The sequence below is a fragment of the Lates calcarifer genome, linkage group LG9 (assembly GCF_001640805.2).
Source record: "Lates calcarifer isolate ASB-BC8 linkage group LG9, TLL_Latcal_v3, whole genome shotgun sequence".
Classification (NCBI taxonomy): domain Eukaryota; kingdom Metazoa; phylum Chordata; class Actinopteri; family Centropomidae; genus Lates; species Lates calcarifer.
In genome coordinates, this window is record NC_066841.1 from 16128712 (window position 1) to 16155793 (window position 27082).

The 27082-nt window shown below is 40.2% G+C and overlaps 1 protein-coding gene across 1 annotated transcript in view; it reads left to right on the forward strand.

The window, feature by feature from the left end:
* Positions 1-27082, forward strand: part of fibcd1b (fibrinogen C domain containing 1b) — a 94154-nt gene that overhangs the window by 14238 nt on the left and 52834 nt on the right. The window contains 3 exon segments of the mRNA XM_018662529.2: positions 9937-10020; positions 14485-14964; positions 23015-23174. Coding sequence (XP_018518045.1) covers positions 9937-10020; positions 14485-14964; positions 23015-23174 — 724 coding nt within the window.

Here is a 27082-nt window from a genome sequence, read left to right on the forward strand (position 1 = left end):
GCAGTTCTCCCGCCGGAGTTATACAAAGAATGCTTCATTTCCCATAAAGCTGTGTTCACACTAGTACCCTGGGAAAAGCAGCAACAAGGTGCAAAGTGGTTTATCCATTATAGTGGATCATTTATTCTGTCACTGAGGCTCATGTGAGAAAAGTCATTTGGAGTGAGATACCCCTCTACTCTGTTTACTGTCCTGTAAAGCAGAAATGGCAATGTCAACCTTCAAAATCACAGTTAATTAATCTAGAAAAGTTATTCATGCGAGTAACATCAAGTGAAACTGCTGTGATTCTTGTTTCTTGAGCTTCTTACTTTTTATTAATTTTCACAGTGTAGGCACATGGAGCAGCCTGCAACAAAACATCCTCAAGTCACCCATAGCAATCTTTATTCAGATCAAGTCTCTCCCATCTAATTGTGGATTTGGCATGAAACAGTTTGAGGACCCCCTGGGGAAGTGTGAAACGTGACAGTGGCTTAAGCAGTTTTTAAAACACTCCTGATACCTCTGGCATATTACTGCAAGCTGTCAGATTGTGTGAAATGCACAGTGACCCTGCTTTTCTCTGATCAAGTTTGTCACATCCTGCCAGGCAGGATCACAGGGTGTAGGCACTTCCGACACGTTCAGGGAAGAGCCTGGATGTGCTCAGACAAGCCACTTAAGTTTAAACACCAATTAAGCCCCATGCACTTATATCTGTGGTCTATTAGATTGTCACCCATCACTATTAGGAGACACACTGAGCCCTCTGGCATTCTGGAAAAATAATTACATTCTTTCTGCATCATAATTACTGCCTTGAAAGTGTCTCTTTTGAGCACTAACAAAGCAGGCTTTTACTCTTTTTCTGTCTCCCCATTCCTCTCTCCCCAAGCTTTGCCTTTCTCATCTCTTGTCTGTTGTCTCTCTAGACACTAATGAAGTGGTTTAATCGCATAACTCCAGAGGAGTTGTCAGCAGAGGACTGCATTAATTAAGTGCTTGTGTGTCTTTCGTTTTAAAGTTTCCACATATCCGGAATGGGCCCTACCATATAAAGATGTCATTATCACTTATAGTGGCTTTATGGCAAATGTAGAATTTGGTAGACTTCAAGGATTTGCATGTGTTTTGGGGGAAATGTGTTGATTAATTAGTCCAAATGAAACTAATGCAGTTTTGTGCTCTTAAAAGTTTGATAGCACACTGATTTCCCACTTACTCAACTCTATGAATCCACACAAATCGGATCTGTTACCATCTTGAATCTGTTATTGATGCTGAAAAAATGAAGAATGAATTCATATTTCTACTCTTGGACTTACACATTGTGTTAATTGTGTTAATATGAAAAACCTGTCAGACGTGAACTGAGTTTGAGTAAGTAAAGTGAATTGCTTATATGTCACTTCCAGAGTGTGACTAATGTTTAGCACCAACTAACCACACTCAACTGGTCTATTTATGCAGTAACTCTTCTTCGATTCAGTCCTTGCCTTCTTCAGAGTATTCATTTGGATTATATATTTTTTGACATTGCCTTACTTCATTCATGGAAGAAAAAAAAATGACACTAGAGGCAGTTTCTTTTACAAACAGCCAGAGAGCAAGACACTGCTTCTGCTCTCATATTTCCCAGTGCCTGAATCCCAAGGATTCAGACTGTTGACTTTAGATCTTAGCTTTTCAGAATAAAGTCTACCTCCATTTTACATCTCTCTCCTCTCCACTTCTCTTGTATCGCAACAGCTAAACCTTGTCATGGTTCTTTTTGTATTTGGACAATCTGGCACTTTATGCTAGGTTATAATTTGCGTTAACTCTGCCTTCAGCAACTGTTAATGGAACAACTTTTAAAAAGGTGCTACAATAACTCCTCCAGTCATTTTACATTTAAGAATTTTTGGTATATTAAATATTAACTTGCTGCATAATTTCTGTATAATGTTACTCATTAGATTAAAATGCAGCATTAACTGACAGAGAGGAAATATGAAGCTTGCATGTATGTGAAACATTTTTTACTCATTAAAGTTACAATGAGTTTCTGAAAAAGGGGGGAACCTGAGGTCAGGATCCACAGGTCAGGATGACTCCAAATTTGGCAGGTACATTAATTGGATGTGCCTTTATGTAGTTTTTGAAAAGCTTAGATGAGTTTTGTCAAATATGAAGGCCAGGGTTATTAACACATTTTGTGAAAAGAAAAGAAAAAAGAAAAAAAAGAAAAGAAAAGAAAAGAAAAGCTGTAAAATACACTCTACATCAAACATGCATCTAGTATGTGTATCTGCCTGGTACTTCATTTCACACTCTTTTTGACATTAATAGTTTCCACTAAAGTGGCTTTCCATTACTTTCCTCATGAAATGGAAATCTGTGCGTAGATGCTTGTCTTTCGTTTACTTATTTATTACAGTGGTGGTTCCAGTGTCTTGTGCATGATGCCCTGTTTCTTTTTTTTATTTTTTATTTTACTTTATTTTTATTTGTTTGCTTGGTCAAGACTTCACTATGTAAAGCTATTATCTGGCCTATCATTCCATCATTTCCAAATATCTACTCATACACATACTGAGACTGACACTCATTCTCAACAAGTTACACAATTTCATAAACATTTCCCTGTTGCTGATTCGGTCTCTTGAAAAAGCAGTGATCAAACCCCCACACTCTGCAACAAGAGGCCCCTTCGTGATGTGCATGTATCCCCTTTTTACAATATGCACTGTGCTCATTGACCATCACTTAGGAAGGGTTATTTTGCACAGAAATTTAGAATGCTTCCATTATACTGAAGGCCCTTTTGAGAAAATTGCTTTTGTATTTACGAGTAGTGCCACTACAGCAGTAGCACTACACTGCTGGCATGCTGGGTACCTTTGTAACTGCTAACTAGACTCCAGCCAGAAACAAACCTGTCACAGTCGCTTTTAAGGACGGAGCAGACAGAAAAAGTGCAAAGAGGTGAGATACTGCACTTGATAGGCTAAGGGAACTGTTTTGTTGGTTTGTTTGTGATAGCTCAACTTAAGTCTCTGATAGGAAAGTTGAGTTTACACAGAAACCCATGACCTTAGAGGACTAATATCCACTACAGCACGACCTCCCCGCAGGGAGAGAATGAACATGCAGCACTTACCACCCGATAGCATTCAACCAAACATATCCCTTGGTCACACAGTGCCACACACGTGCACACACACACACACACACACACACACACACAGGCAGTTTGTCCACATAAATGAAGTACTGAGCACACATTCAAACTCACACCCCTACGTACGCGCACATATCCACTAACAGTGTGAGTAAAGGAGCAAAGACCACATTTGTCTCGCACTGTCAGCCTCCAAATCTGATCTCTTTTCCAAGGTCAAACTGTCAAGATGTAGGGTATCCACTGCATTCAGTCACAGACATAGACATGCACAAAGAGATAGATGGACACAAAGAAACATACAGATAGAGATGCACACTTGGCATACACACAGAAGGCCGCCATGATAGGCAACTGAAACCACAGCCATAAGTCATTTTGCAAGATAGCTGTACCATGAAGTGTAGACACTAGTATCCATAACATGCATGTATTATTTATGAGTCCCTGTATATGTAGTTTCTACATGGCGATGTATGCAAATGTATACATTAAGGAGAGGCAGCTCTTCATTTCTGCCAGTTAGAGGAAGTGTCTGCCTTCTTATCACACTGCTGTTAAAATAGCAAGGCTGTAGGGCGGAGATCCATCTTGTCTTTTAATGGCGTGTCTGTGTGTGTGTGTGTGTGTGTGTGTGGTGCACAAAGGTGTGTGCATGTGTTTGTGTGTCTAGGTTTGTATGGATCTTGCATGATTGTGCTGGTGCACTTCACTGTGCTTTCTGCAATCAGGACTGTAAGTGGCCTGCAGTTTCAAAAAGAGAAATTGAAGTGGGGACTGCAAAGGATGTGGAAGGAAATGTAAGCCTGCGGAGTTAAGATGTGAGGCATTCTTGATGAGAATCATTCTGATTATTCCTGACAAAGGTAACGCGAAAAGCATCATAATTACCTCCTTGCCATTTCATGTAAGAATGACTGTGTTCCTTTACCAAAGATATCTCTGTTAGTGTGTGTTTAAGCTGCTTCAACGAGGTGGCCACTCTGTTCTTGAGGACCCTCACAGTGCAATAAGAATGTTTTTACTGTCACAGAAGTGCTGCTTTTGCATTTGTAAGCCCCCATTAGAATACATCCTGGCTGGATGTGTACTGTATGTGTGTGTGCTGATGTGCCTGAGTTCGTTGTTTTTGGCATTTTATGCAGTTGTACTCAAATGATCCTTACTTGGCCTGCGTCTTGCACATGAAAGTTTAATTTCAAGTCAAGACAAGTCAAGTTTATTTGTATAGCCCAATATCACATTCAATGTCTCAATGGGCCCACAGCAGCAACAGTTCCTGATTTAGCCAAGGCTTTATAAGAAGGCAAGCGAAAAAAAACTCCACAAGAAGATGAGAGGAATAAAAAAATATGGATAAAAATCCTCAGGACAAAAAATTTAAATAGAGATCCTTTGTCCTTAGATGGTTGGGAGTAGCAGGACTGGGACCTGGGGAAAGGGCAATTAAAGAAAATGAAAATAAAGTTGTAGTAATTAGTGGAGATATGTAGAACGAAGGGTGGTTGAGCTTCTTAAATATCTGCATGTTTGGAAGCCTGTCATATTTAGGATTTAATAAATTAACATTATTAGATAAGGAAGCATAAGCAAGAAACACACACAAAATCATCCGAGTCCTGAGAGAAGAGAGCTAACACTATAAGCCATAACACTCATATGAAATTGAAAGTCCTCTTTCAATCTTGCCGTCTCACTTCACGCTCACAAAGCAGCCATTCTGACCTCACAGTGATTGTGTGCTTTATAATAGCGTCTGCGGTGATGTGTTTTTGCATTCCAGTGCATGCGTGCGTCTCAGGGACAGTGGGTGACAGACTCACTCCCTGTGTGTGGCCGATTGCCTGTGTGAGCTCCAAGGACAAGCAGTGGAGGGTAGAGCGGGTGATTTGTCTCTTAGGATTGAACTCATCTCCCTGGTCCCCCGCAGGCCTCTCATCCCTCCCCTCTCTCTCTCTGCATGCTGTCTTATTTTGAAGGTGAGGAGCATTTCTCTCACTGTTTGCATGCGCACATTTTAGCTGATGCAGTTCATTGTGAATTTACACAGTTTATGAAGTGTGCTTACTCGAGGACACATCTACACAGAGAAGACATTCAGACAGATCACATATTGATCTGCTAAATAAAGTGAGGAAACACAGTCTTTGAGGTTTTTCCTTGGTCTGTTTTGGCCAGTGGAGCTAAGGACATAATATGAATACAGCTCCTCCTGTAGTTCCGTTTCCTCTTTAAATTGTTTAAACGTAAATCTAAAATCCTGTATTCAAGACAGCAGCACTCTTTAGTTTAACAAGTACCAAGTCACTTCATGCATTTCTCTCAGATTTAGGGCTCTTAACTCGCTGCCTGTTCTAACTGTGGTATGTTTAGATGTGTTTGTTTTCTTTTGGCCAGAGGGCAGCCTCAATAAGGTGTGCTGAAAGATATTTTGTTTACACCTCTGAAATTGCTAATCTCTGAGCATAAGCAGCCAATCAGTAGAGGAGAAGAAATCCTCTGGATGTAGAAATTGAAAAAAAAAAAACAGCCTCATAAAAACCGTCACGGACAGCTATTCCCTAGTTATTCGCTCTGTTTAGCCGAAAGGCAAATGAAAAGTCGGTATAAATATAATATGGACAGTAGGCATGAAAAATAGACCAGCGATGGATCTGCCTTTATTGGATGTCTCATATTATCCCCATTAGCTTAGTATTGTTACCAAAACACAGCAGTGTCCCTCCTTCTACACTGTATTGGCATCATTTGTGTGCAAGTGGCCAAGTAGTCCAAAAAAGTGTCCAGCACTGTCATCAGCCATCAGCTGCATGGGGTACAGTCCCTTTGAAGTCAGGAAAAGCTGCTATGCCGCCCATCCCACCGGCAATGACAGTTTCCTCTAAAATATCCAAACCCAAACCTCTGTGGTCTGAAGAACAGAATATAGATGCTGGCAAAGTAAACATCTCTCATTCAACAGTCCATGCAACAATTTTCTGTTTGAATTCCATTTTGTTTTATGAAGGATGTGGTGAAGGTTATAATATTATTTTTGTTGAAACTCTGTGGTCCTGCTGTGGTCTATTTCATCAGTTTAATGCAGTAATTTGTCAAACCATATCTACTGCAAATTAAATTTCTACATAGTTTTTAGCTCTTTTTGGTTGGGGAAATATTGTGATCATATATAAATGACAGAAATGGTAATGGTGACCTAACTATACTGTCACTTGCTCTTAGCTTATTATACCAAATCTTCTCTGAATGAAGAAAGAAAACTTTTAACAATAAAGTAACAAAAAAGCTTGATTATCATATAAGAAACACATAAAGAGCTAATTAAGAGAAACTAGATAGCTCTTTAATAAATCTGAATCATAGACTATATACTAAAAACAATGACAAGTAACATGAGAACAGCATTCAATGTTAATGAACCAGCATCTAATGAATTTCTAAATCTAGTTTATAGATGAGTGTGAATCTACATATTGACCATTTCCTTGAATTCTTCCCAATTAAATGTAGATGGTCTGCTGAATAACACATAACCAAAAACCAATGGGCAAGTTACTTGGAAAATGCATTTCAGAGGTAATTACTGACCATCAGCAGCAAGCTTAATGTTGGCACCAGTGACTGCACACAGCACTCCAGAAGTTCCATCCTCATAGCGAAGCTCACTGTGAAGTTTACACGCCCTGCAACAGTGAACAGAATTTCTGAATTCATTTCTGAATGTAGGCATACAAATGTTAGTAACCCCAAAAACCAACTCTGTCTCCCAGAAATTACATTTATATACAACTAAACTGCAACCACAAATATGAACTGTAGGAGACATAACTGTGACAGGATTATGTTTTCTCTTAACGTAATCAGGAAACGTTTCTTTACATACTTGGCAAATGGCAAATATGCTGATACTGTACAAGCAGGGCATTGTTACTCACATACAAGCAGTTTATTATGACTCATAGTTACATTTTATTGTTACATCAACTCTAGCGGCTGTAGTAATTATGGCTGAAGCAAAGGAGGAAGTTAGGTGATGTAGATAGGCTGAAAGTCCTCAGCATTTATTCTAGGGGGATATAACAGCTCCACTGATTCATCCATTTATTGATTTATTCACTGTTAACCCCTGTTTCCTATAATCTTTTTGAAGTCTACAGATGATACACAGACGATAATCTTCTGTATTAAATACTGATGGAGGTGTGTAAGGGCCTTCATGCTTATGACAGGATGTCCTTGTGCTTTTTATTCAGCTTCCTGTTTCCCAATTTTTACTCCCCTTTTTCATCATGCTGTCAGTCTCAGTCCCTTCATTTAGCAGTCTGCAAGTTCCGTTAAATGATTAGTAAGCCCACAAGTGAATATGTGCAAAGCCTCTTCCACTCCATCGGCTTAGTGAGCAGCAGGCTTAAACACACCTTGCTAAAGTCCCTGTCACACACACACACACACGCAAAGGTATTGAGCAAAGTGAGCCGATATATTCAAAGAACAACACATTCAAACAATCCAAATATTCTTAGGTAGTGCTGGGATTCCTGCCCTGCAGATTCATGTCCACACACACTGCGCATGCAAACTCATCGGTACGCTCATTCAAAAAGAGCGCACGTAGACATTCAGTCACACCCAGGATAAGTCTGAGCCTTTCCTGTCTTCTAAGACGTGCCTCATCAGATAGGATTCTGCGTGTAAGGTCCAACCAATAAAAAGCCCAAATATTCTATTAAGTGTAAATCCTCTCCGCTGGTGGAGCTTGTGGAGTCAGATTAGGACTAGACAAACACTGCCAAGCAGTCATGCCCACACCGGGACAACTGCCAAAAAGAAGCCCCACAGATACTGGCGTGTCACTGCAAGTGCATGTGTGCGTGTTTTTGTGCACACAGGCAGCAAAGAACCCCAATGTGAGCATTAGCAGGCAGGAGGATGAACAAACTAAAGCTCTGATACGTGCTGTTCAGTGTAATGGGAAGGCAGTGTGTCAGTGATCTGAGTGGGTTGCAGCTGCAACACACAACCTTTGTTCTGTGTGCATGTGTGTGTGAGTGTGTGTATGTTTTTTCTATCTCTTTGCCCCCCTGTCACTAAGCAGGCATACTATACCTTTGGCTCTGTATCTGTATTGGTGCACATGCACACCTGTGAACTAAAATGCTAGCACCCATTTCTATTAGTGGATTTCTAACACATAAACATTCATTCCAATTTACTTTCCTGTGTAGCGGACTTGTTAGTTTGTTTAGCCGCATCACTGTGGAGTCTGTATTTATATAGTAATTGTAGCTCTGTAGCTCCTCTGTGTACTGCAAGCACAGACAGCTGCAATGTTTTAGGCAGAACAGGCATAGATTTCTATTGCTGACCCTAAGGCTGCTCATTAGAATTCAGCACACCTCTCCCAACATCCCCCACCCCATCGCTCCACCCCCCCAACCTCTCCCTTTACTTTCTTTCTCCATTGCTGCCCCCCCCCTGCTGTCTTACACATTGGAAGAGAATGAATGCTTAAAGCAAAGGGGTGAACCATTGGTCAGCCATCATAACAATGACTGTGTGAGCCACATGCACAGCAATTCACACTCACTGACAACTGAGAAAAAGGCACACAAAGATAACCGCTGCTGTGCAACCGCACGTGTGTGCACATACATCTATACGAAAATTTAGACACATTGGACAACTATTTGTGATATTAACATTAAATCAAATGACCCAAATGTGAAAGGGGTCACCCATACCTGCTGAAATCACAGAGAACTATCACCTAACTGTACAGCTCTAATGGAACTTTAGTCAAACCAATGTTGGCCTCTGCCACATAGAGCTTGTTTTAATATTATTGTCTGCCCCTAGTGGTAAAAAACACACATCATATAATATGTGCAAAGAGCATATTTGGTCTCTCTGTCGCCTACATTCACATATGCACAGGCCTATGACTGCACGTTCGAATATGATACATTAATTGCTAATGTTTGCAGCATCCATTCTTAAGTAGGCGTGTATATGTATGTATGTGCTTTTGTGTTGGTGTTATTGTCCTGGGCTAATTGAGCAATTCCACAGTGGGAGCAGCGGTGTTTAAGGTCACGGAATGACATGCTCTCCTGGAGCGGTTAGAAAGCCCCCACTTTCATAATTACTCTGCTTTTATCTCTGCAGCTGCTATAACTACTCCCAGACAAAAGCACATACAAGCACAAAAGAGGCACATATTGTATATTGAAGCACATATAATTCACATTTTACATACAAACACCCACCTGCCTTAATATGAGAATGTTCCCTTCTACACACATGATGGAACCCACTTGCAATCATTGAAATGTTCTTTATCATGCCTTTTCTTTTTATTTAGAGCCAGAGAAAACTGTGTGTACTGAGGATTTGCAAAGCTATCTCTGGGAAGATGCATTGAGGCTGTCATAAACTATTGAATTCAGTGATACCTTTGAGATGTACAGATGCCTGTTCAGATCTGTCTGTGTCATTGTGCAGTTATGTGTGTAGGCAATTGTAGTTTATCAGCACCAGCAGCATTTATCTCTTAACAATGATTTTATACACTTTTTATACAGTTGAGGGTTTGGCTTAGAAAAGGTGCTGTGCTCAGTGCTTTGATCTTTTTTTTTTCTCCAGATATTTAAATACTGATCCAAAACCTGTGTCTCTGTGTGTGTGGATTTGTGCATGCGTGCGTGTTTGTGCGCATGTGCTTGCATGCTTGATTGCACATGTGACTTGAACAAACGCCAACACTGGTGGCCCTGTCTGTTTGTCCCATGCAGACATTCTGTGAGTGTGTACCCAGCTCCTCCCAGCTCAAACATCGCTGGTCAGACTCAGAAACCGCCAGGGAGACCCCGGCGAAGGTAAGGACCTGTCACCACCAACACGTACAACACGTACATGCACACACCGGCACGTATGCATGAACGCACATATCAACACGCGCTTGTGTTTCATGGGTTTTTATTTTTATTTACATTTGGGGCTTTATTGCAATGGATGTGTCATACTGTTAAAACAAACAAACAAACAAAAAAAGAATAAAGGTTTACATTTTGAACATATTCCTTTTTAGTGAAAACAGGGGCTCACTATGCATAGTGACTTGCTCACCTGCGGAAGGGGATTAGGTATCAATGACGACGATTTCCATCACAATCCGCTTTCTCACTGCTTTGGTGATGGCAGTGCGAAGGATTATTGCATATTACACATTACATTTTGCCACTGAGCAGCGGCGATGGCACAACCTCAGCTCAAGTACCCAAACACACAAGAATTATACGGGATTAGGCGCCGGAGATTCTTTGAACTGTGTGGAGTGATCGTGGCTGCATCAGGGAAAAGAGCTTGATTACGCGGCAGAACTTTGGAAAAAGCTGCTGCATGTATTGAATACTGATGTGAAAGTGGTATTCAAGCTCCAGGAAAACTAAACCGAAGTGAAAATTGGTAAAAAATCTGCCTTTTAAATTTGTGTGTTTGTGTATCAGGCTTCTTTATATATATGCCAGTTCAGCAAAGATGTTTGCCCTTCCATGTGCCTTAGTTGGGTGGCATCAACTTGAATGTCTTCCTTGTGTCTGTATATGTGTGTGCATATTTATGTTTGAGAGAGAGAGAGAGGGATTGAGAGACAGCTTGCAAGACTCCTGCTGGTTTCCTTATCTAATGAGCAGACAAGGCCTTTCGTCCAAGAACTGTCTGCCAATGCTCTTGCGTGGGAGGACAACATCATTTCCATAGAGAGGAATTCTCTCTCATTCTCTGCCTCTCCTTTTCTGTCTCTTTGTCAGAATTCCCCTGTCATCCCCTCAATTCCCGCAGTGTGGCATGAGTAGAGACAGGAGAGGATCTGAAAGTCAGCCACTAATTACAGAGTGTGCTCCTGCTGTGAGATTGAGAGACTCATTTATAAAAAAACCAAAAAACCAAAAACCTGTGTTAAGAGGCTGTGTGCATCCTGTTCTCAGTGTCATTACCTGACTACAACTCTTGAGTTGAGTTGAGAGATTGTGTGTACCACTGGGATATGAAGCAGGTTGCTTTTGCATCTTTATTTTTCACTGACCAATGGAAAAAACAAATAAGTCAGCAGGAAGAACTCCACTCTTCATCGTCACGCTGACTTTTTCTTCCTTCAGTTCCTTCTCTCAGACTTTATGTCAGTCTGACCTGAGGAAAAACGAGAAGAGTCGAATTTTAGCTTTTGGAGCACAAAAGATTGTCACTGGGTCAGTACAGTATGGGATCTTTTCTTGCAAGTCAATTTTTGGACTCCTACCATTTGTACCATCACAAGTATAATTTTGTAACCCAAGTGACAAAAAGAATCCACAAATAACAGCTAGGTGCTACAGTCAATATGGTACCTTAATTGACTTTAGTTATCTTCATTTCTGGCTGATTTAGTTTTTGGGTGTAAATGATTATTAGTATCGGCCCACTATTAAGAATGATAAACCCAGGTACTGCAATGTAATAAAATGGTGCAACTCATCTGCTTCAAAGTATGTCCACTAAAGCTGCTTGTATTTGGCACCAACAGGCTCAGCTAGGGATAAAATGGCTGTTCCTGGTCAAACAAGAAGGATCTTACTCTTGTTCAGTGCTGCACCAGCTGCAAAGATTTTTGTCCCTATTAGTCATTTACGCCCAAAAATATGGGAAAATAAGGCCCGGATTCAAACATCCCAGAGGTATTCTTGTGCCTGTTCCAGTGCATATGTGAAAGGCTTCATGACTTAAATGTGCTTCTCTTCTATGTGTATATTAGAGTGTGCAGATGTCTGTCAGCTCCGTGTGTGTCTCGCTGTCAGCACAACGGGGGCCATCGTATATCTTCTCCATGTTAAGTTAACAATCAGTACGCTAGCAATGAATATTTAGTGCAGTGCCGATGATGGCTTCCACTGATGTCTTGGCCTGCGGGCGATAGAGCTCACTGAGACTGTTCTAATGTTACATTGCTGCCATTCTGCAGAGTGAGGCCATTATACACATTATGTACAGCACAGACACTCTGTCACACACACACACACACGCATCTCCATGCGCGTGCACACACACACACACACACACACACAGACAACGCCAAGCCCAGTCACACAATCACTCAGCTGCACCTGCACTCACAAAAAAAAAAAACACAAACTAAAAACACTGTTTGACATGCAAGGAGAGATTTCACAGTGCAGTCAGGGTCTACATGTTGAGTTAGAGCAAGGAGACGAAAAAAAAAATGTTATGTGCGGCAATACTCCCCTGGAGCTCTTTTCTCTGATGATGTATTTGGGTGAGAAAACAGGGGGAAGTGGGAATGTTCTGACAAAGCATTGCTCCAGTTTTTTCATGTGCAATATGTGAATGTGCTTGTCTGTCTGTTGCAAGCAGTTGGCAGAAGGGGCCATGCTGAAATGATGTGAGAGTGCATGTGCATATGCATCGGAAATTTAAGTGGCATGAGAGTGCTTGCTTGTAGTGTATTTAGTGTGCTTTATATGTTTGTGTGTGTGTGAATGCGCACGTGTACACAGTTTCCAACCCATTTGGGCAAATAGAGGCTAGGGGCAGTTTTCAGTGACAGTGCTTCCATACATGCCAGCGGTGTCCAGAAAAATAACAGCCGCAGTGATGTTAGATGTCGCAGAAAAAACAATAATGCATGAATTTAATCAATGTAGTGTGCTCAGTACATCTTCCCAAACAGCCTTTTATGTTTCAGAATTAAAAATAACACATCAACAAAATATGTGTGATGAAAGTAGTAATCACCTTGTCAAAAAATGTGTTCCTTTTCAGTCTCCAATAAATTTTATGCTTTAAAAAAAAAAAAAAAAAATGTAGTAGTCTATCAAGTTCATATATACACCAAGGCCATGTTGGTGTGCTGTTTAAATCATGGGTAAGATTTTTAAAAATCTTTGTACATAAATAGGATAGGCATCCAGTAGATACTCACCAGACTTAGCTAAATTTGCTCTCGGTCTCTAGGCCCCATATATGTCTGCCCATGTGGGTTGTGAATGAAGCCAGGAGGGTACAAGTGGGGCTGATGTGTGAAACCCATGGTCAGGTCTCATGTCAATCCAAAAAATCATCTTCATATCTCAGGATGCCTTTTTTCTGTCAACAGACCGACAATATGTGGGCTAAAAAGTGGGAGCCAGTGTGAGTTCCACATGGTGTATCCTATTTGCACTTGTTGTCCACATTTCAGTCCTCACACAGACAAGTTGCTTAGGCACTTAGAACTTTTTTTCTACCTTAAGAGTGTGGGTAAGCACAGTGGATAGGAGTATTTCCTGCACAACACAATTGATTTTCTTCACATTAAAGAAACCATAAACCTTTCTCGTAAAGCAGACCATTAGCTGTCTATTAGTGTGCCTCGCTGTGCTTGTACAGCCAATTTACATATTAATGAGCTTGCTCTCACTCACAGTTCCACATACAAACAGATAACAAACACACACACACCCACACATTCTCATCTAGAGAACATCCTCCAGTGTAGAAAAAAAAAATCAGAAAGAGTTTAGTTGCTGATTCATTTGGAGGAAGATAAGGGGGAGCTAGGCATTGTTAATCATTCATAGGTGGGCCATATAGCTCTCTCCTATCCATCGCTAGTTCTCTTGACCTGAGTGGAAAAATGGCACCAGATCATAAAGGGCCATCATACAGGCCTTTTATAGTCCAGTTAATGGAGACTATGTTACTGGTAGAGGTCTGCCTTTTTCCTCTAAGAGGCTTCTACTCTCTGTTCATTCATTTACATCCTATTATTGGTCTGAGTTGCTTTTGGTTTACTTTCGCTTCCTGGCTATTTTTTTTTTCATGTTTTTTAAAAAATTATTTTCCTTCCTGTCTGAGAAATGGAAAAACAGAACACTGGTGCCCCCTGACTGTGTGTTTTCCCAGACGTGTCTCAAGGTAGCATCCTCCATCCACCTCACCGCCACTGCATTAATAATATGCAGGGTGTTTGGATGAAAATGGTCTGGTTTTTCCTTACTTTTAGAGAATTTTGAGTTTCAAGAGGGTTGGCAGTTGAAGAAATCTACATTCTGTTGCTACATAAATCATTCAACACTACATTTTGACAGATGGGAATATGGCTATATCACTGAGCACTGAGCACCTGGCATTCAAAATATCCCCAGTGATGGATGAAAGTCATTTCTTTTTGAATAACACAGATGTTATGCTGTATTTTTTTATGTTCTAGCAATTGTGATCCTAACATCTACTTTTTCTCCTTTTCCTTCCTTCCTCCCATATTTCCTGCCTCTCCTCCTCTTTCCCTCTGTCTTCCCTCCTTACAGAGGATGAGCTGCAGCTACCTGCTCTGCACCATCCTGTTGTTCGTTGCTGTATTGCTGGCTGTCACTGTAACTGGCACCATCCTTTTTATGAATCACTACCAGGCCCCACCTATGTCTGATGGCCTACCCCACATCTCTACCAATCAGGATGAAGCTAATGCCCTGGTCACCGTTGAGAGAGGCGATGGCTCCCGCATCAACATCTTCATCGACCCCAACTGTCCCGACTATAACAGTAACTTTTTGCGCCTTGAGGGTGTGCAGACCTCACTGCTCCACTCGCTAACCGACCACGACTCTGACCTGAAGTCAGTGAAGGGCCAGGATCGGGCTCTGCTCGTCAGTCTGGCTGAGGAAGTGGCCAAGCTGTCAGCTCATGCAGGGCAACTGAAAATGGACTATGAATCTCTACGCAGGGGGCAAGGCAGTCTGGGGCAAGACCTTAAGACACTGCAGACTGAGCAGGGACGCCTCCTACAGGTGCGACACATGCACACACACCCACACAAACAACATAAATACAAATGAGAGACAGACGCACAGCATTATTGTAAGGTTCTAGAGAATACACCACACACTAAGTCAGAATGGTTACTGAGGCACAATATAACACAAAAAAGACGTTGAAAGCATTATCTGTTCTTACAGTTTGTAACAGTTGTGAAGACTGAGATATACATGAAAATGTACATGTATTTTAGTACATTATATAGTCTAAGTGTAGACACAATGGCAAAAGAAAAAATGGAGAAAAAAATCAAGGGTCTCAAATAGTGATCAGGAACAAAGTAAAAAAATGTAATTTTTAAGGATTCTAGTGATGACTGGAATATATACTTTTATGTGGAAAAAGATATTTTCAGGAATGTAATGACTCACCCATGGTTCGGTTCAGACCTCAATTTGTGAGCCATCGTTTTGTTCATACTCCAATTTTTGGTGGTATGGGTGGGGAGGGGGGGAGTTGGTATCACGGTTCCATCCTCCTGTATCGCAATACGAAATTGTGGACATTTTTAACACAGTTTTGGTCTCACTTTCAGACTTGTAACACCTCTAATTTTGTCTAGAAAACTAATGGAACAGGTTGTTTCTGTTTGTTCCTCTCTTTTATGGCTGAATTGAATTGGTTGGCTGATTAGTTGAGCAGTGAAAATAGATGAAGTGAATCCAGTCTGCAAGGCTCACCACTGACTTTAAGTACTGTACAGAGGTGCTCGAGTACTGGATTGTGAAACCCCTATCAATATGTATTGATTGTGGAACCGCCTTAAGATGTGTGACAGCTCATTGGATGTGAGTGTTTTCTCTCAGTTGGTGTTATTTAGTCCCCTCTTTTTCCTGAGTGCACAATCAAAGCACCATCATTCACTAATCCAAAGCCAACTCGACCATGTTAATTTCTCTCGCTACACTGTATACGCTCAGTAATGGCTAGATTAAAGTGCAAATAAGGTTCATGTTCCACTGAGTATAACTCACTCAGTCAAGTGTTTGGAGATGAGGTCGCAGGGGAAGGAATGCCCATCATGATTCAAGAAACAGAACAACTTGCACATTAATTCACTAAGATAACATAATGTTTCCCTAGATGTGTGAGACAGACTCCACATTGGATGAAAACATAATTAGACCCCCTTCAGTTTCACACTGTCCACATTGATTTATTGATGATGCATTTCCTAAATGTGCGTGAAAAATCTTTACACTACATGCTCTTCATTTTGGCCCATCAGACTCAGTCTCTCTATTCTGCAGTAAATAGATTTCATAGCTGCCAGCCATACAGCTCAAACAACTGAATGCATTCTGCTCCTGCCAATCCTTTCTTAACGCCAGACCTCTTTAGCTCAGGGTTCAACATTGTTTAGAAATCACTCAAAACTTACTGGATTGGTCTGCGCTTCCTCCGTGGGCTAAGAAACCATGGGTGCTGATTAGTAGCACAATGGGAGCAGAAAGAGGGCCAGTCCCTGCACTGCTGTTAACATGGCGTAGGTGGCATGGTGCAATGGGCTCTGAGGCTAAGTGGTGGTTGTGCTGGCAGCCCTGAAACTCCAGGTGATTGATTTTCTCTTTGGAAGCAAGGCATGTGGTGTGCATATCCGCTGTTTCTGCCTGACACCATGGTGTGACTGTGTGATCTATGGGCCACCTGTGGCCAGGACTTCTGATTTATACGATGACACAGAGCTGACTGTGCCAGTGTTAGTAATGGCTCTGTGTGTGCCACAGCCCCCTGAAGAACAGTTTCACCCTGCCCTGGAGTGGGGAGCAGGAGAATCTGATTGCGGTGGGTTTAGAACCAGTCTTATTTTGGATTTTTCAAAAACCAACATATTCTTTTTTTTTAACAGCTTGCAGCCTCAAATTGAAAGGCGCACCACAGCACACCCATTTGCATTCAAATAAATCACCCTGATAGGAAAGACCAGTAAAATAGTTGAATATAACAATACTTTTAGCTGATGCTCAGGGTTCACAGTGACAGACGTAAGGCATGTTGCTAGTGCTTGCCCTAGATCAAGATTCTTTTATAACACTGGCATTGTTAGTTTTATTCCATTTCCTTGCTTTATTGACAACTCAAAGTACAGCAGACTAGAGAGACCATTCTTAATCTTGTTGTCATTCTGTACACAGTACACACCAATTCAAATATTCACTATTCTCTAAATATGGGACCATATTAAGTCAGTATAATGTAAAGGGAATAATTGCTATTTTTTATTATTTCTCAGTTTTTTGCCAGTGAGTAAATTCATATTCTTGTTACTGTAGTCTGCATTGTGTATTATTTTAATTGATTGTAATGTGTCCCAGTGCGTCAGTGTCTTTGCTCCTCCTTCAGATACCCCTGAACGTTAGAGGCCCGAGAATTGAACCCTGAGGGATTCTGCATGGCTCAGTCTCCTCAGATTTATGTATGCAAATGGAAGCAACACAGCCATTTCACAGCAACACATGATTTCTAGGTGCAGCCTGATAGCCTATCTTTGAACCATTTGGAGCATTTCGAGCAAAAACTAAATTGGTTCGGTTCTGAAAAGTCTGTTCTCGCTGGAAGCAAGAGTGAACCGCAGTGACATCTGTTGACATACCATTTTCTACAGGTTGGAAAGAGAGGGTGGAAAAGGTAACACTGGAGAGGGCTTGTGAGAAATAATAGGAAAAGAATTTAGCATGCAGTGGTCTGCTGACAAATAACAGTACAAAGGCTCACAGGTAATCAGTGCGATCCACCATTGTGGATTGTGCAAAGCCCTCCATTAATCCTTGATCACAGTGTTTCCACTCTTGGTGGAAATGTGGGCCGGTTTTCTGAATAGCACCAAGGTTCCTGAATGGAACTGGTTCAAGAACCAGAGTTAATCTGGTGGAAAAGGGGTATCATACGTATGTCATTCATTGTCCTCATTAGTACAGTCTCTGTGTTAGCCAGATTGAATATTGTCAAAGAAGCAATACCTTTAAAAACAGTTAAGTTAGATTAAATAAAATTTCTCTATAATAAATTAATTACCCCCACACACAGATACACACACACACAGCCATTCCACCAAATCACCTTTCAGTGGCCCCCACCTGTAGATAAATAGTAAAGCAAAAACTCTGACACTGAGTCCTGTCACCACTTTATAAAGCAATAACTAACTGACATTTGCCTTTCCTCAGTGACATACTGTAGTTGTATGTTAAAGTCTGAAAAATGTGTGTGCTGTTTGCTTTTCTGCTTGTTGACAGGAACAGAACTGAGTCGCTATATTTACAAAATGGAGCATCAGCTCAGGATCACAGTTTATGTAAATTCAAGCAACATGTTCAACACCAAATCCAAATTACCTCAAAAGTCTCAAAGTACTCCTAGTCTAACATCCTCACATTAGTGCAGTGTGAACCTTCAAACCATGTTGTCTCAAAGGTCTCTTCAGTTATGAATTACATTTAAAATTGTCAATATATATTTTTCATTCTAACCAGTACTCACAGCACTGTGCATAAGCAACCTAGGCAATCATGTATAATGCCCTTTAGCTGGGGTGAGCATAGACGCTTCAGCATTAAAAAATGGAAGGGCTAGGTCTTCCATAGTAGAAGTCCAATCGAAATAAAATGTAGTTCACATATTCAACTGACTTGACATTCAGTTTTGTACAATGTCTGACTGCAAAAAGACTGCAAGAAGGTAAAGGCTTCGAGGAGAAGCATGACTTACTGATTTCCTTGAACCATGGGTCACAGTTTAAACTGAATTATGTGCCTGTGGAATATTAATGTTTTGGACAAGCAACACCCACAACCACTGCTAAAGATCTAGGGGCAAACCTCTTCTACTGTAGAATAGAAAACCATAATGCCTCAAGATGTTCATTCTGGAAAACACAAAATAGAAAAGTCCTTTGAGGACTTAAGAAAGTAAAATTCACAGAGTGCTTGTTGCAGCATGTTGTGTGTGATGTGATACCTGTGACTTCAAAACCTCAAAAAGAGAGTGGATAACGATTAGAGTTGCATAAAATATGGAAACCTAATTCAATTAAGCAAATGGGTAGCTTCAAAGATTTAGCTCACCAGTTCAAAGGAACAAAGAATATGAGTGATTTAGGGATCAAAAACATAACCATTAGAACAATACAGACCAATACAAATGTAAATACTTTGTAGTGAATTCAGCAATTCTGTAACACATATGTACTACAAAATAACCAAAATGTTATTTTTTATTACAATAAGCTATTTGCCTACAATATGGACAATATTCATTCAATATTTTTTATGATCTACTACAATATAATTTAGAGGAAATTAATGTTCTTGTTTAATATAATGATATTATGTCAAAACAGTGACAGTCAGATATGGAATACAGTACATATAGATGTATGTGTGAGGGACCATTGCTCAAGTAACAGAAGATCAATAAGTGTGCCGAAACATTAAAGGTTTAATCCACCACTTTATTTCATTAATGCTGATTTAATCTCACAGGATTTCACAGATTCTTTGCTCTGCCCCAACCCTACACTAAACCACACATGGACAAAATCAAAAGCCTGATCAAAGATCAGAGACTCTCTGTATGATATGAATACGATTTGCTATGAAAACATTCCCTTTATGCGTGAAGGTTCTGTCCATCATCAGGATAATCTTTTATTCATTGTTTCCTTGCTTCAGAGGTCTCTCATATGTCAAGGATCCCAGAGACTGTTTAATCAGAAGGATACAGTAAGTGAAGCAGAAGTTGGCACACTTGTGTGCCTCTTTCATACCATAAGTATTTATTGATAGTTTAAGTACAGCTGAACTATAATTTTCTAACATGCACATCTGCTATGATAAGTGAAACTATGAATACTAATATAGAATACACAGCCTTTTGTCCTGTTAATTCAGAGTGGTATTTTTAGTTTACTCTCTGGACTCAAAATGCATTCTTTGTTGACAAAAGCCCCATTCAGGCATAGCTTATTGGCATCAGAGAGGCAACACACAGGGAAAACAATTAGCCACCCAGAGGCTCTGGAGGAGGAGGTGGAGGAGAAGAAGATGTGCATCTACATCACAGCTGCCGAGAGATAAAAAAAGATGGGAGGGGGGTGCTCTAAAATGCAGGATGTGAAGATATCTGTGCAGAGAGATGGCTGGCAGCTACATGGCTGGCAAAGTGCAGCACAAAGGTTTGGGTTCACAGTCAATACATTTAGCTTGACTGGACCCTATGGACATCTGATGTTGATGTTGATGTGAGTTAAAGACAAGAAATTACATCCCATATTATTCAGCATAAACATTTACAAAGTATCATTGTAGTATATGTTTATCCAGTGATTGGTAGAGATCCAGCAAAATACAGTAGATTGAAGTTTTTCAAACCTATTTGTTGGATTTATAAGCAAGGTCATGGAATAGCACAACTCTGCTTGAGGGTTTAAATTATTTTCAACTAGAAAGGGCTACACCAGTCAAGAGGAAAGAGAGAGTGACTTTGTGACTTGATGGCTCCTCTCCCACTTGCTCCTCCAGGCTCCAGCTGACTTGACAGCCTCCATCTCTGTGGTAAAGATGCTGTATTAGGCAGATGGTGACTGAGTGACTTTTTTGCAACTCCTCTTGCAACTTGTCTCTGTTTTGTGACTTTACCCCATAGGGAACATGTCTTTACCTTATGGAACATCTGATTCAAGCCAACAAAAGGCACACCTTGTTGTGTGCCTCGGAAAAATAATTGCAGTCACTTAAAGGCACAAAACTTCCAAACACACTGCATTTAAACTACAGTAACAACAAAAAACATCATTTTGAGTGCAGATGCACCACACATTAGTGTGCAAATCATGTTGAGGTTTAATATGGACCTCTTTTCAAAAGATTTTGAAAACCCCTTCCATGATTGTGCGTCAGAAGTGTTAAAAACACCCAAATTTCCCTGGGCTTTAAACCTTGACTCACAAAAACCCCTCGTGTTAAGTGCTATGGTGTAACTGATTTTGTGAGCCAGTGCAGTAAAAGCTGCCTAATGAGAGCTAATTACATCATGATCCTAATTGATGTGTCAGTCAAGGCTTAGCATTAAGACTGCAGACACTTTTCTCCCTTTGAGCACACATACACACACACACACATACTTACCAAAGAAATTACAACACCAGAAATAATGTTAAATTAAAATTTAAAACACTTACAGGCGAAACCATCTATTTAATAATCTTAGTCTATAGAAACATTTTCCTCACCCCTTCACACATACACAACAAAACTGCCTTCCTGAACAATGGTGCATTCATAAAGCGGACACTCCAGTTTCTTTGCTGTGTCCTGCTTAGCTGCTTTGCACAATGGGTAATTTCTGTTGGTTTGTGTGGTTTTCTTTGTACTTGCATGTGGGCAAGTACATAAATATGTCTCGCTGTTTGTCTCTGTGTATGTGTGGGTTGAAGCTCCAGTGTCCATGTAATTTGATTGCAGTGCAGCTTGCTGTGCCTCAGAGGTGTGTTGCATAGTTATTGAGGCCAGAGAAAGGCCACCAGGGTTTCTGTCTAACGCAGTTTTAACACCTGAATATAGCTGCATAGACATACCTTTGATAGAAGACTCTGAATTCCTTAAATGTGACACTGAACACTGTAGGTCTCTGTGTGTTTGTGAGCGCACATGAGTGGAGGAACACAAAACCAAACCAAGGGAGTGACAGAGTTTGTGTGACTGTATGAGCAGGAAAGGGAATTTCTCATACCTTCAAAAGTATAGTGTGTGTACATGATATATATGGGGCCCAACACCTGGCAGTGCATAGGTGTTGGCAAACTAGGGCAATATGTGAAAACAACCTTTCTGCAATGAACAGTGCATAAAGGGCTGAAGGAGACGAAGTGACCACAGCAGATCAGAGAGGTTACCCTGCTCTCTGCAAGGCCTAGCACACACATTCATCACCAGCCTTCCCACAGGGCTTTTTGTGTTTCACAGCAATCGCCAGGGTGCATTATGGGATGGGGTGTCTTTGCAGTCTTTGCACCTGTGTGTTTCATAAGGTCCCTAAAGGACTATACTGTACCAGTGGTTATATAGTGGATGTTGTAGCCCATTAGCTACAAAATGAATATAATATAGCTACAGTATATTAATATTGTTTTCCAAAGAGAACCAGAACTTCTTCCATAGAGTTCTGTCTTCCAGGCAGCCTTTGGTTTCCACTTTCGATATACTTTTCCAACTTTTTTTTTCAAAGTCACATCATCACATGCTCATGCAGTTGAGACTACTTTGTAAACCGTCCTTGCTGGTGTGTTCAAGGATGCTCTGACATCTGAGTTTTCTGCTGAAAAGCACTGGATCCACAAGATTTTAACACAGAATCAAAACCAGAGGGGAAATGCTAAGAAAACATGGCAATTGTGTGAGAGATTAAGTGAATTTGGTCTTTTTTTTAAATCACTGTATTGTAAAATGTCAGATGGTAGAGCATCCTTCTCATGATTTTCACAGAATCCTCTAAGTCCTTTCACGCATTACTGTGGAAGTATGATGTAACTTTGACAAAAAGAAAATAAGTGTTTTGGATCGCTTCCATTCAAATGGTATGTTCAGTGATCACTGTGGGCAGGAAACACACTTTGAGCAGCTACTCAGTCAGAAATACAACAGACGAAGATGAGCAAGTCATGTTGTTCCCTAGTTGTTCAGCCATGATGAAAATTTGATGTCCTCTATATTTACACAAATATTTTTTCTTTTTTAAATCCTGCTCTTCAGAATAACGTCATTACTCAACAAATGCGTGTCCTTTGAATCAAATAGCATTTGAAACCAGCACAGGAATAGCAGAGTCTGCCACTGACAATTTAATTGGTAATTTTTATAAGCACTGCCTGCCAGAAGGTTTTAAAAAGAAGTAATCAGAGGTAATGAAATGTTTGCACAGTTTGTAGTTATTCAGGTAGAAGACAGCAAACAACAAGCATAATCACACTGTTAATAACTTAATTGTAAACATGTTTTCTTTTCTCTCACTGTGTATGCATTGCAGATGCTGTCAGACAGCGAGATCAACATGGTGAAGGTAGTGAACTCCGTAAGTGATACTCTTAACGCCATGCAGAAGGAGAACGTGGGCCTGAAGGCGCGTGTCAAGGCTGACTTGCAGAGGGCACCAGTCAGAGGGGCCCGTCTCAAGGGCTGCTCCAATGGTAAGAGAAATAAGGCATGACTTGATTTTGTGTCCCTGTCTGGAAAGATTGTTTTTTTTCTTTGTGGTTTTGTCTGTCTGAAACTCAATTTGTCTCTCTGTCTCTGTATATACAGTATAATTCATACATCGCTGGCCACCTATATGTTTGCCCTCCTGCCACTGCATTCTGTTCCATATTGTGATCCCTCCCTCCGTTAGCCTCACTCCACTATTCTGTGAAATTATATTCCAGTGTGGTCTGTCTGTCATCCATCTTAGCACATATTCATCCAACCCAACCTTTCCTGGTGATATCAGTATGCTTCCCGTGGCTACAACTCATCCACATTATCCAGTGGCCTTGGTAGAGATGTGGAATTTTTTACTGTACATGAGAAATGACTTGCATGTCCACTGGGCTGTGTTGGTGAGAAGCAGAGAAGGGCCTGAGGCATCATCCCATTGGAAGGCTTTTAACCAGGCACAGTATACCCAATGGCAATCCCCTGTTGGAGTTGCCTTACATAGTGTAGCCAAGGAGCACAGAGCTAAGGCCATTCATGTATAGCATACAATGAAAGAGTAAGAGACAGTCTGTTCACGTTTTTCGCATGAGAGACACGGCTTGAGAATATCGTAACTTTTTCACACATCTGCAAACACTAGGAAAGTGACATAGAGTATATTTTCAAGCTTTCACACTCACTGTTTCTCTGAGGAACTGAAGTCGTTTGCATGAAATATGGTGTTTTATTAATATCCTGCCTTACAAACAGTGTAGGCCTGTGGCATCATCAGCTTAATGGATGCAATTGAGCATTTAGCTGGCACACCTGCTACCTATCAGCTGTTGTTTTCTAAAATGTCTACCTTGTTCCTGACAATGGTTTGAAAGTAAATCAGAAAGCTTGAATATGCATCTGTAATTTTTCTGTTCCTCTTTGGTCGTAAACATGAGCATGACAATACACATATTTTGAAAAAGATGTATTTCATGCTCTTATTCTATATTATGTATGCACTACTGCTGTGTATATATTACATAATAGTAATACACAATCACAATTTTATCATAATTCTGCCCAAATCAGATCAAGACCTGTAAGATGAGACCAAGCCAATAATTTATATAGTACTGCTTCCTAATGAGAACCGTCTATCTCCAGTTCATTTTGAATTTAGATAGAATGTTCTATTATAGGTTGATTATCTTTCAAGTGAATTAAATTATTTAAAAACCCACTGAATTGTCTGAACAACTGAAAACGGGTGTTGTCTTCACTCATGAAAAGTTGACATTTTGGAGATCTGTGAGTGAGGATACTGATGCGCATAGGCTGATTGAGGCTCTGTCCATGGTGCTGAAAATTTGCACCGGTGGGTTAGTCATCTGTTTCCCAGCTTTATGCCTCATTCTACCTTCTAGAATGTTCCTGCCTCAACACAGTTACTTGAAAGATACCAGAATTCTGGATGGCAATAAATAATAAATCAATCAATAGAGAAATTATCCTTTAGATCTTAGCAGAATTTTTATCTCGCAGTAGGAATCATAGCCCAATTGTGTAATGATTTCCTCAAGCTTTACTTTAATTTGTTGTCTCCTGGCTCTATAGTAATGATAATAGTGACAGAGACAGAAAAGCTATTGTTCCCTATTGTTAAGGAAATCATTAGTCAATTTATATATAGCATTATAGCACCCCCCCCCGCCCTGTATGCACAGCATATGGGGAGAACCTAATTACAAGAACACCTCACAATATGATGAAATGAGATGTGAAGTAACAATACTGTTCTGAACAGAGAATGAACATTATGAGTTTCAGAAGGTAATATGTATTGCGTGGCTAATGTCTTACCTTTTATTCAGCTACACATGTTAGAGAAAATGTCTGGTAAAGTGTCCATAATAAGGAATAATTATGTATGCACTCTGTGTATTTTCAAACTCCATTTCTGTATAACATGGTTAAGTCAGCATCCAGTACAAGGTTGTAATGATGATTACATCAGCCTGTTGTGGCCGTTAGAGTATGGCTGTTTCTGTTCTCATTATTTCATACAGAACCTGCTGGAAACAGGTGTCCAGTTCAGTCAGGATTACAGCTCATTATTAACATTGCTATACATGAGCAGCTCCTCCGTTTGTAGTAGTTTTATGTGGGGAAGAAAGGAAGAACTGACTATTTTGTTTTTTGGGGATAATGGGTTATTGAAAAATGCAGACTTTTTCATTAGCCATCATATGAGGGATTGTGGGATACACCTCCTGCTGCCATGTTGAATTTACTTTTATTTGGACATGGATATGAGAGAGAGTAAATATATCCTTATTTACTTTATTTCTATATATGCGCCCTTCAGAGAATTCCTTGCATACTGTATGTATTACTGTATGTTGCTTGCAAGGAAAGACACCAGGAAGAAGCATTTACCATTTGTTCTTATTGATAAAGCTTTCCATGGTGTTGACTCACTCTTTATATTTTGGAGTGTTCTTCAAGGTGCAGTAATTGTACCCTCTCCTGTTCTTACAGCTGGACTTCCTCACCTGACATGTCATTGTATTGCCTTGGGCAAAAGAGGAGGCAAAAGAGGAGGCAATAACAGCCTAGTCTTACACAATACTTATTACTCGCAATGGAAGGCTCCCCTTTGTAGCTCAATTTGTAATTTTTGCCTTTTATACAGAGCCAGAAGTTAGTTAATTAAAATAAATCTTTTAAAAAAATGTCCCCAATTAGCCTAGAATAACTACTTCGCTATGACAAAGGCACTATCTTCAGGGAATATGTCTGTTATTTGATTTATAATTTATTATTGCCACTTGAAATTCTGGTATGCTTCATGTAAATATTCACAGTATCTACAGAGTGCTTCACATTGACCTATTTAAAGCATGGATAGCCCTAAAGCTATGCTAATGTCAGGGGTAAAGCTGAACACCATTCAGACCAATTGACCAACCAGCACCAAGGACTCAGCACCACAGACAGAGCCACACATATTCTCTGCTCAAGGTTTGCCACACAGGATTCCTATACTTTTGTGATAGTATATTCAGAAAACACCATACAAGTATATTTGGGATTAGCTAAATGGTTTATGTACATGTACAGTCACATTGAGTATCACTGAGTCCACTAAATCCTTCCTGGAAAGCAGTTTTATTCAGTTCTTAGCACTACAGCCAGGACAAACTACAGCAACACACCCAGCAGCAATCAGTCAGAATGTTTGAGCGCAGCCTTGACATTTTATCAGACATCTATACTGAACTAGAGAACAGCCTGGAAAACAATAAAGAACATCAGCACTGTTGTCAAATGATATACAACATACACATCGTCTCTAAAGGGCCGTGTTTATTTATCTTGTGTGGGTTAGCTTGCTTTTGGCTATTTGTGTATCTTTTTAGAGAAGCCATCAGATATTATGATAATGTTACATGTACTGACATGTCACTAACACATATGTATTAATTTTTTGTAATTCTTGTTATTTTGTTAATTCTGACATACAGTCAGTGCTGTTCACTAACATACAAATAAATAACAACTCTAGTTTTTTTCAGTTTTTATGATGTCTGACAGCCATGTGCAAATGTGTTTATGGGGCACAACTATCAATATATTTGACTACCAGTCTGTCGCACTGAAACCACTCTACCAGTGAAAGGATTTACAAGTTTATATCTTTCATCAGCAATGAGTGTATAAGTATTGGTTTGACATTTTATTATTATTATTATCATTTTGCTGCCATAAAAATTATTCTGTTTTATGAGCAATGCACTTTAAAGCAAAAGAAAGAAATAGAAAGCATAAATAAAAGTTAGATTCAGGACATATTCATGGTTTGAAACAGCTGTAATGCTTGCCACTAAATGAGCAGTGTTTGCTGAAGACAGGAGGACAGGGTGAC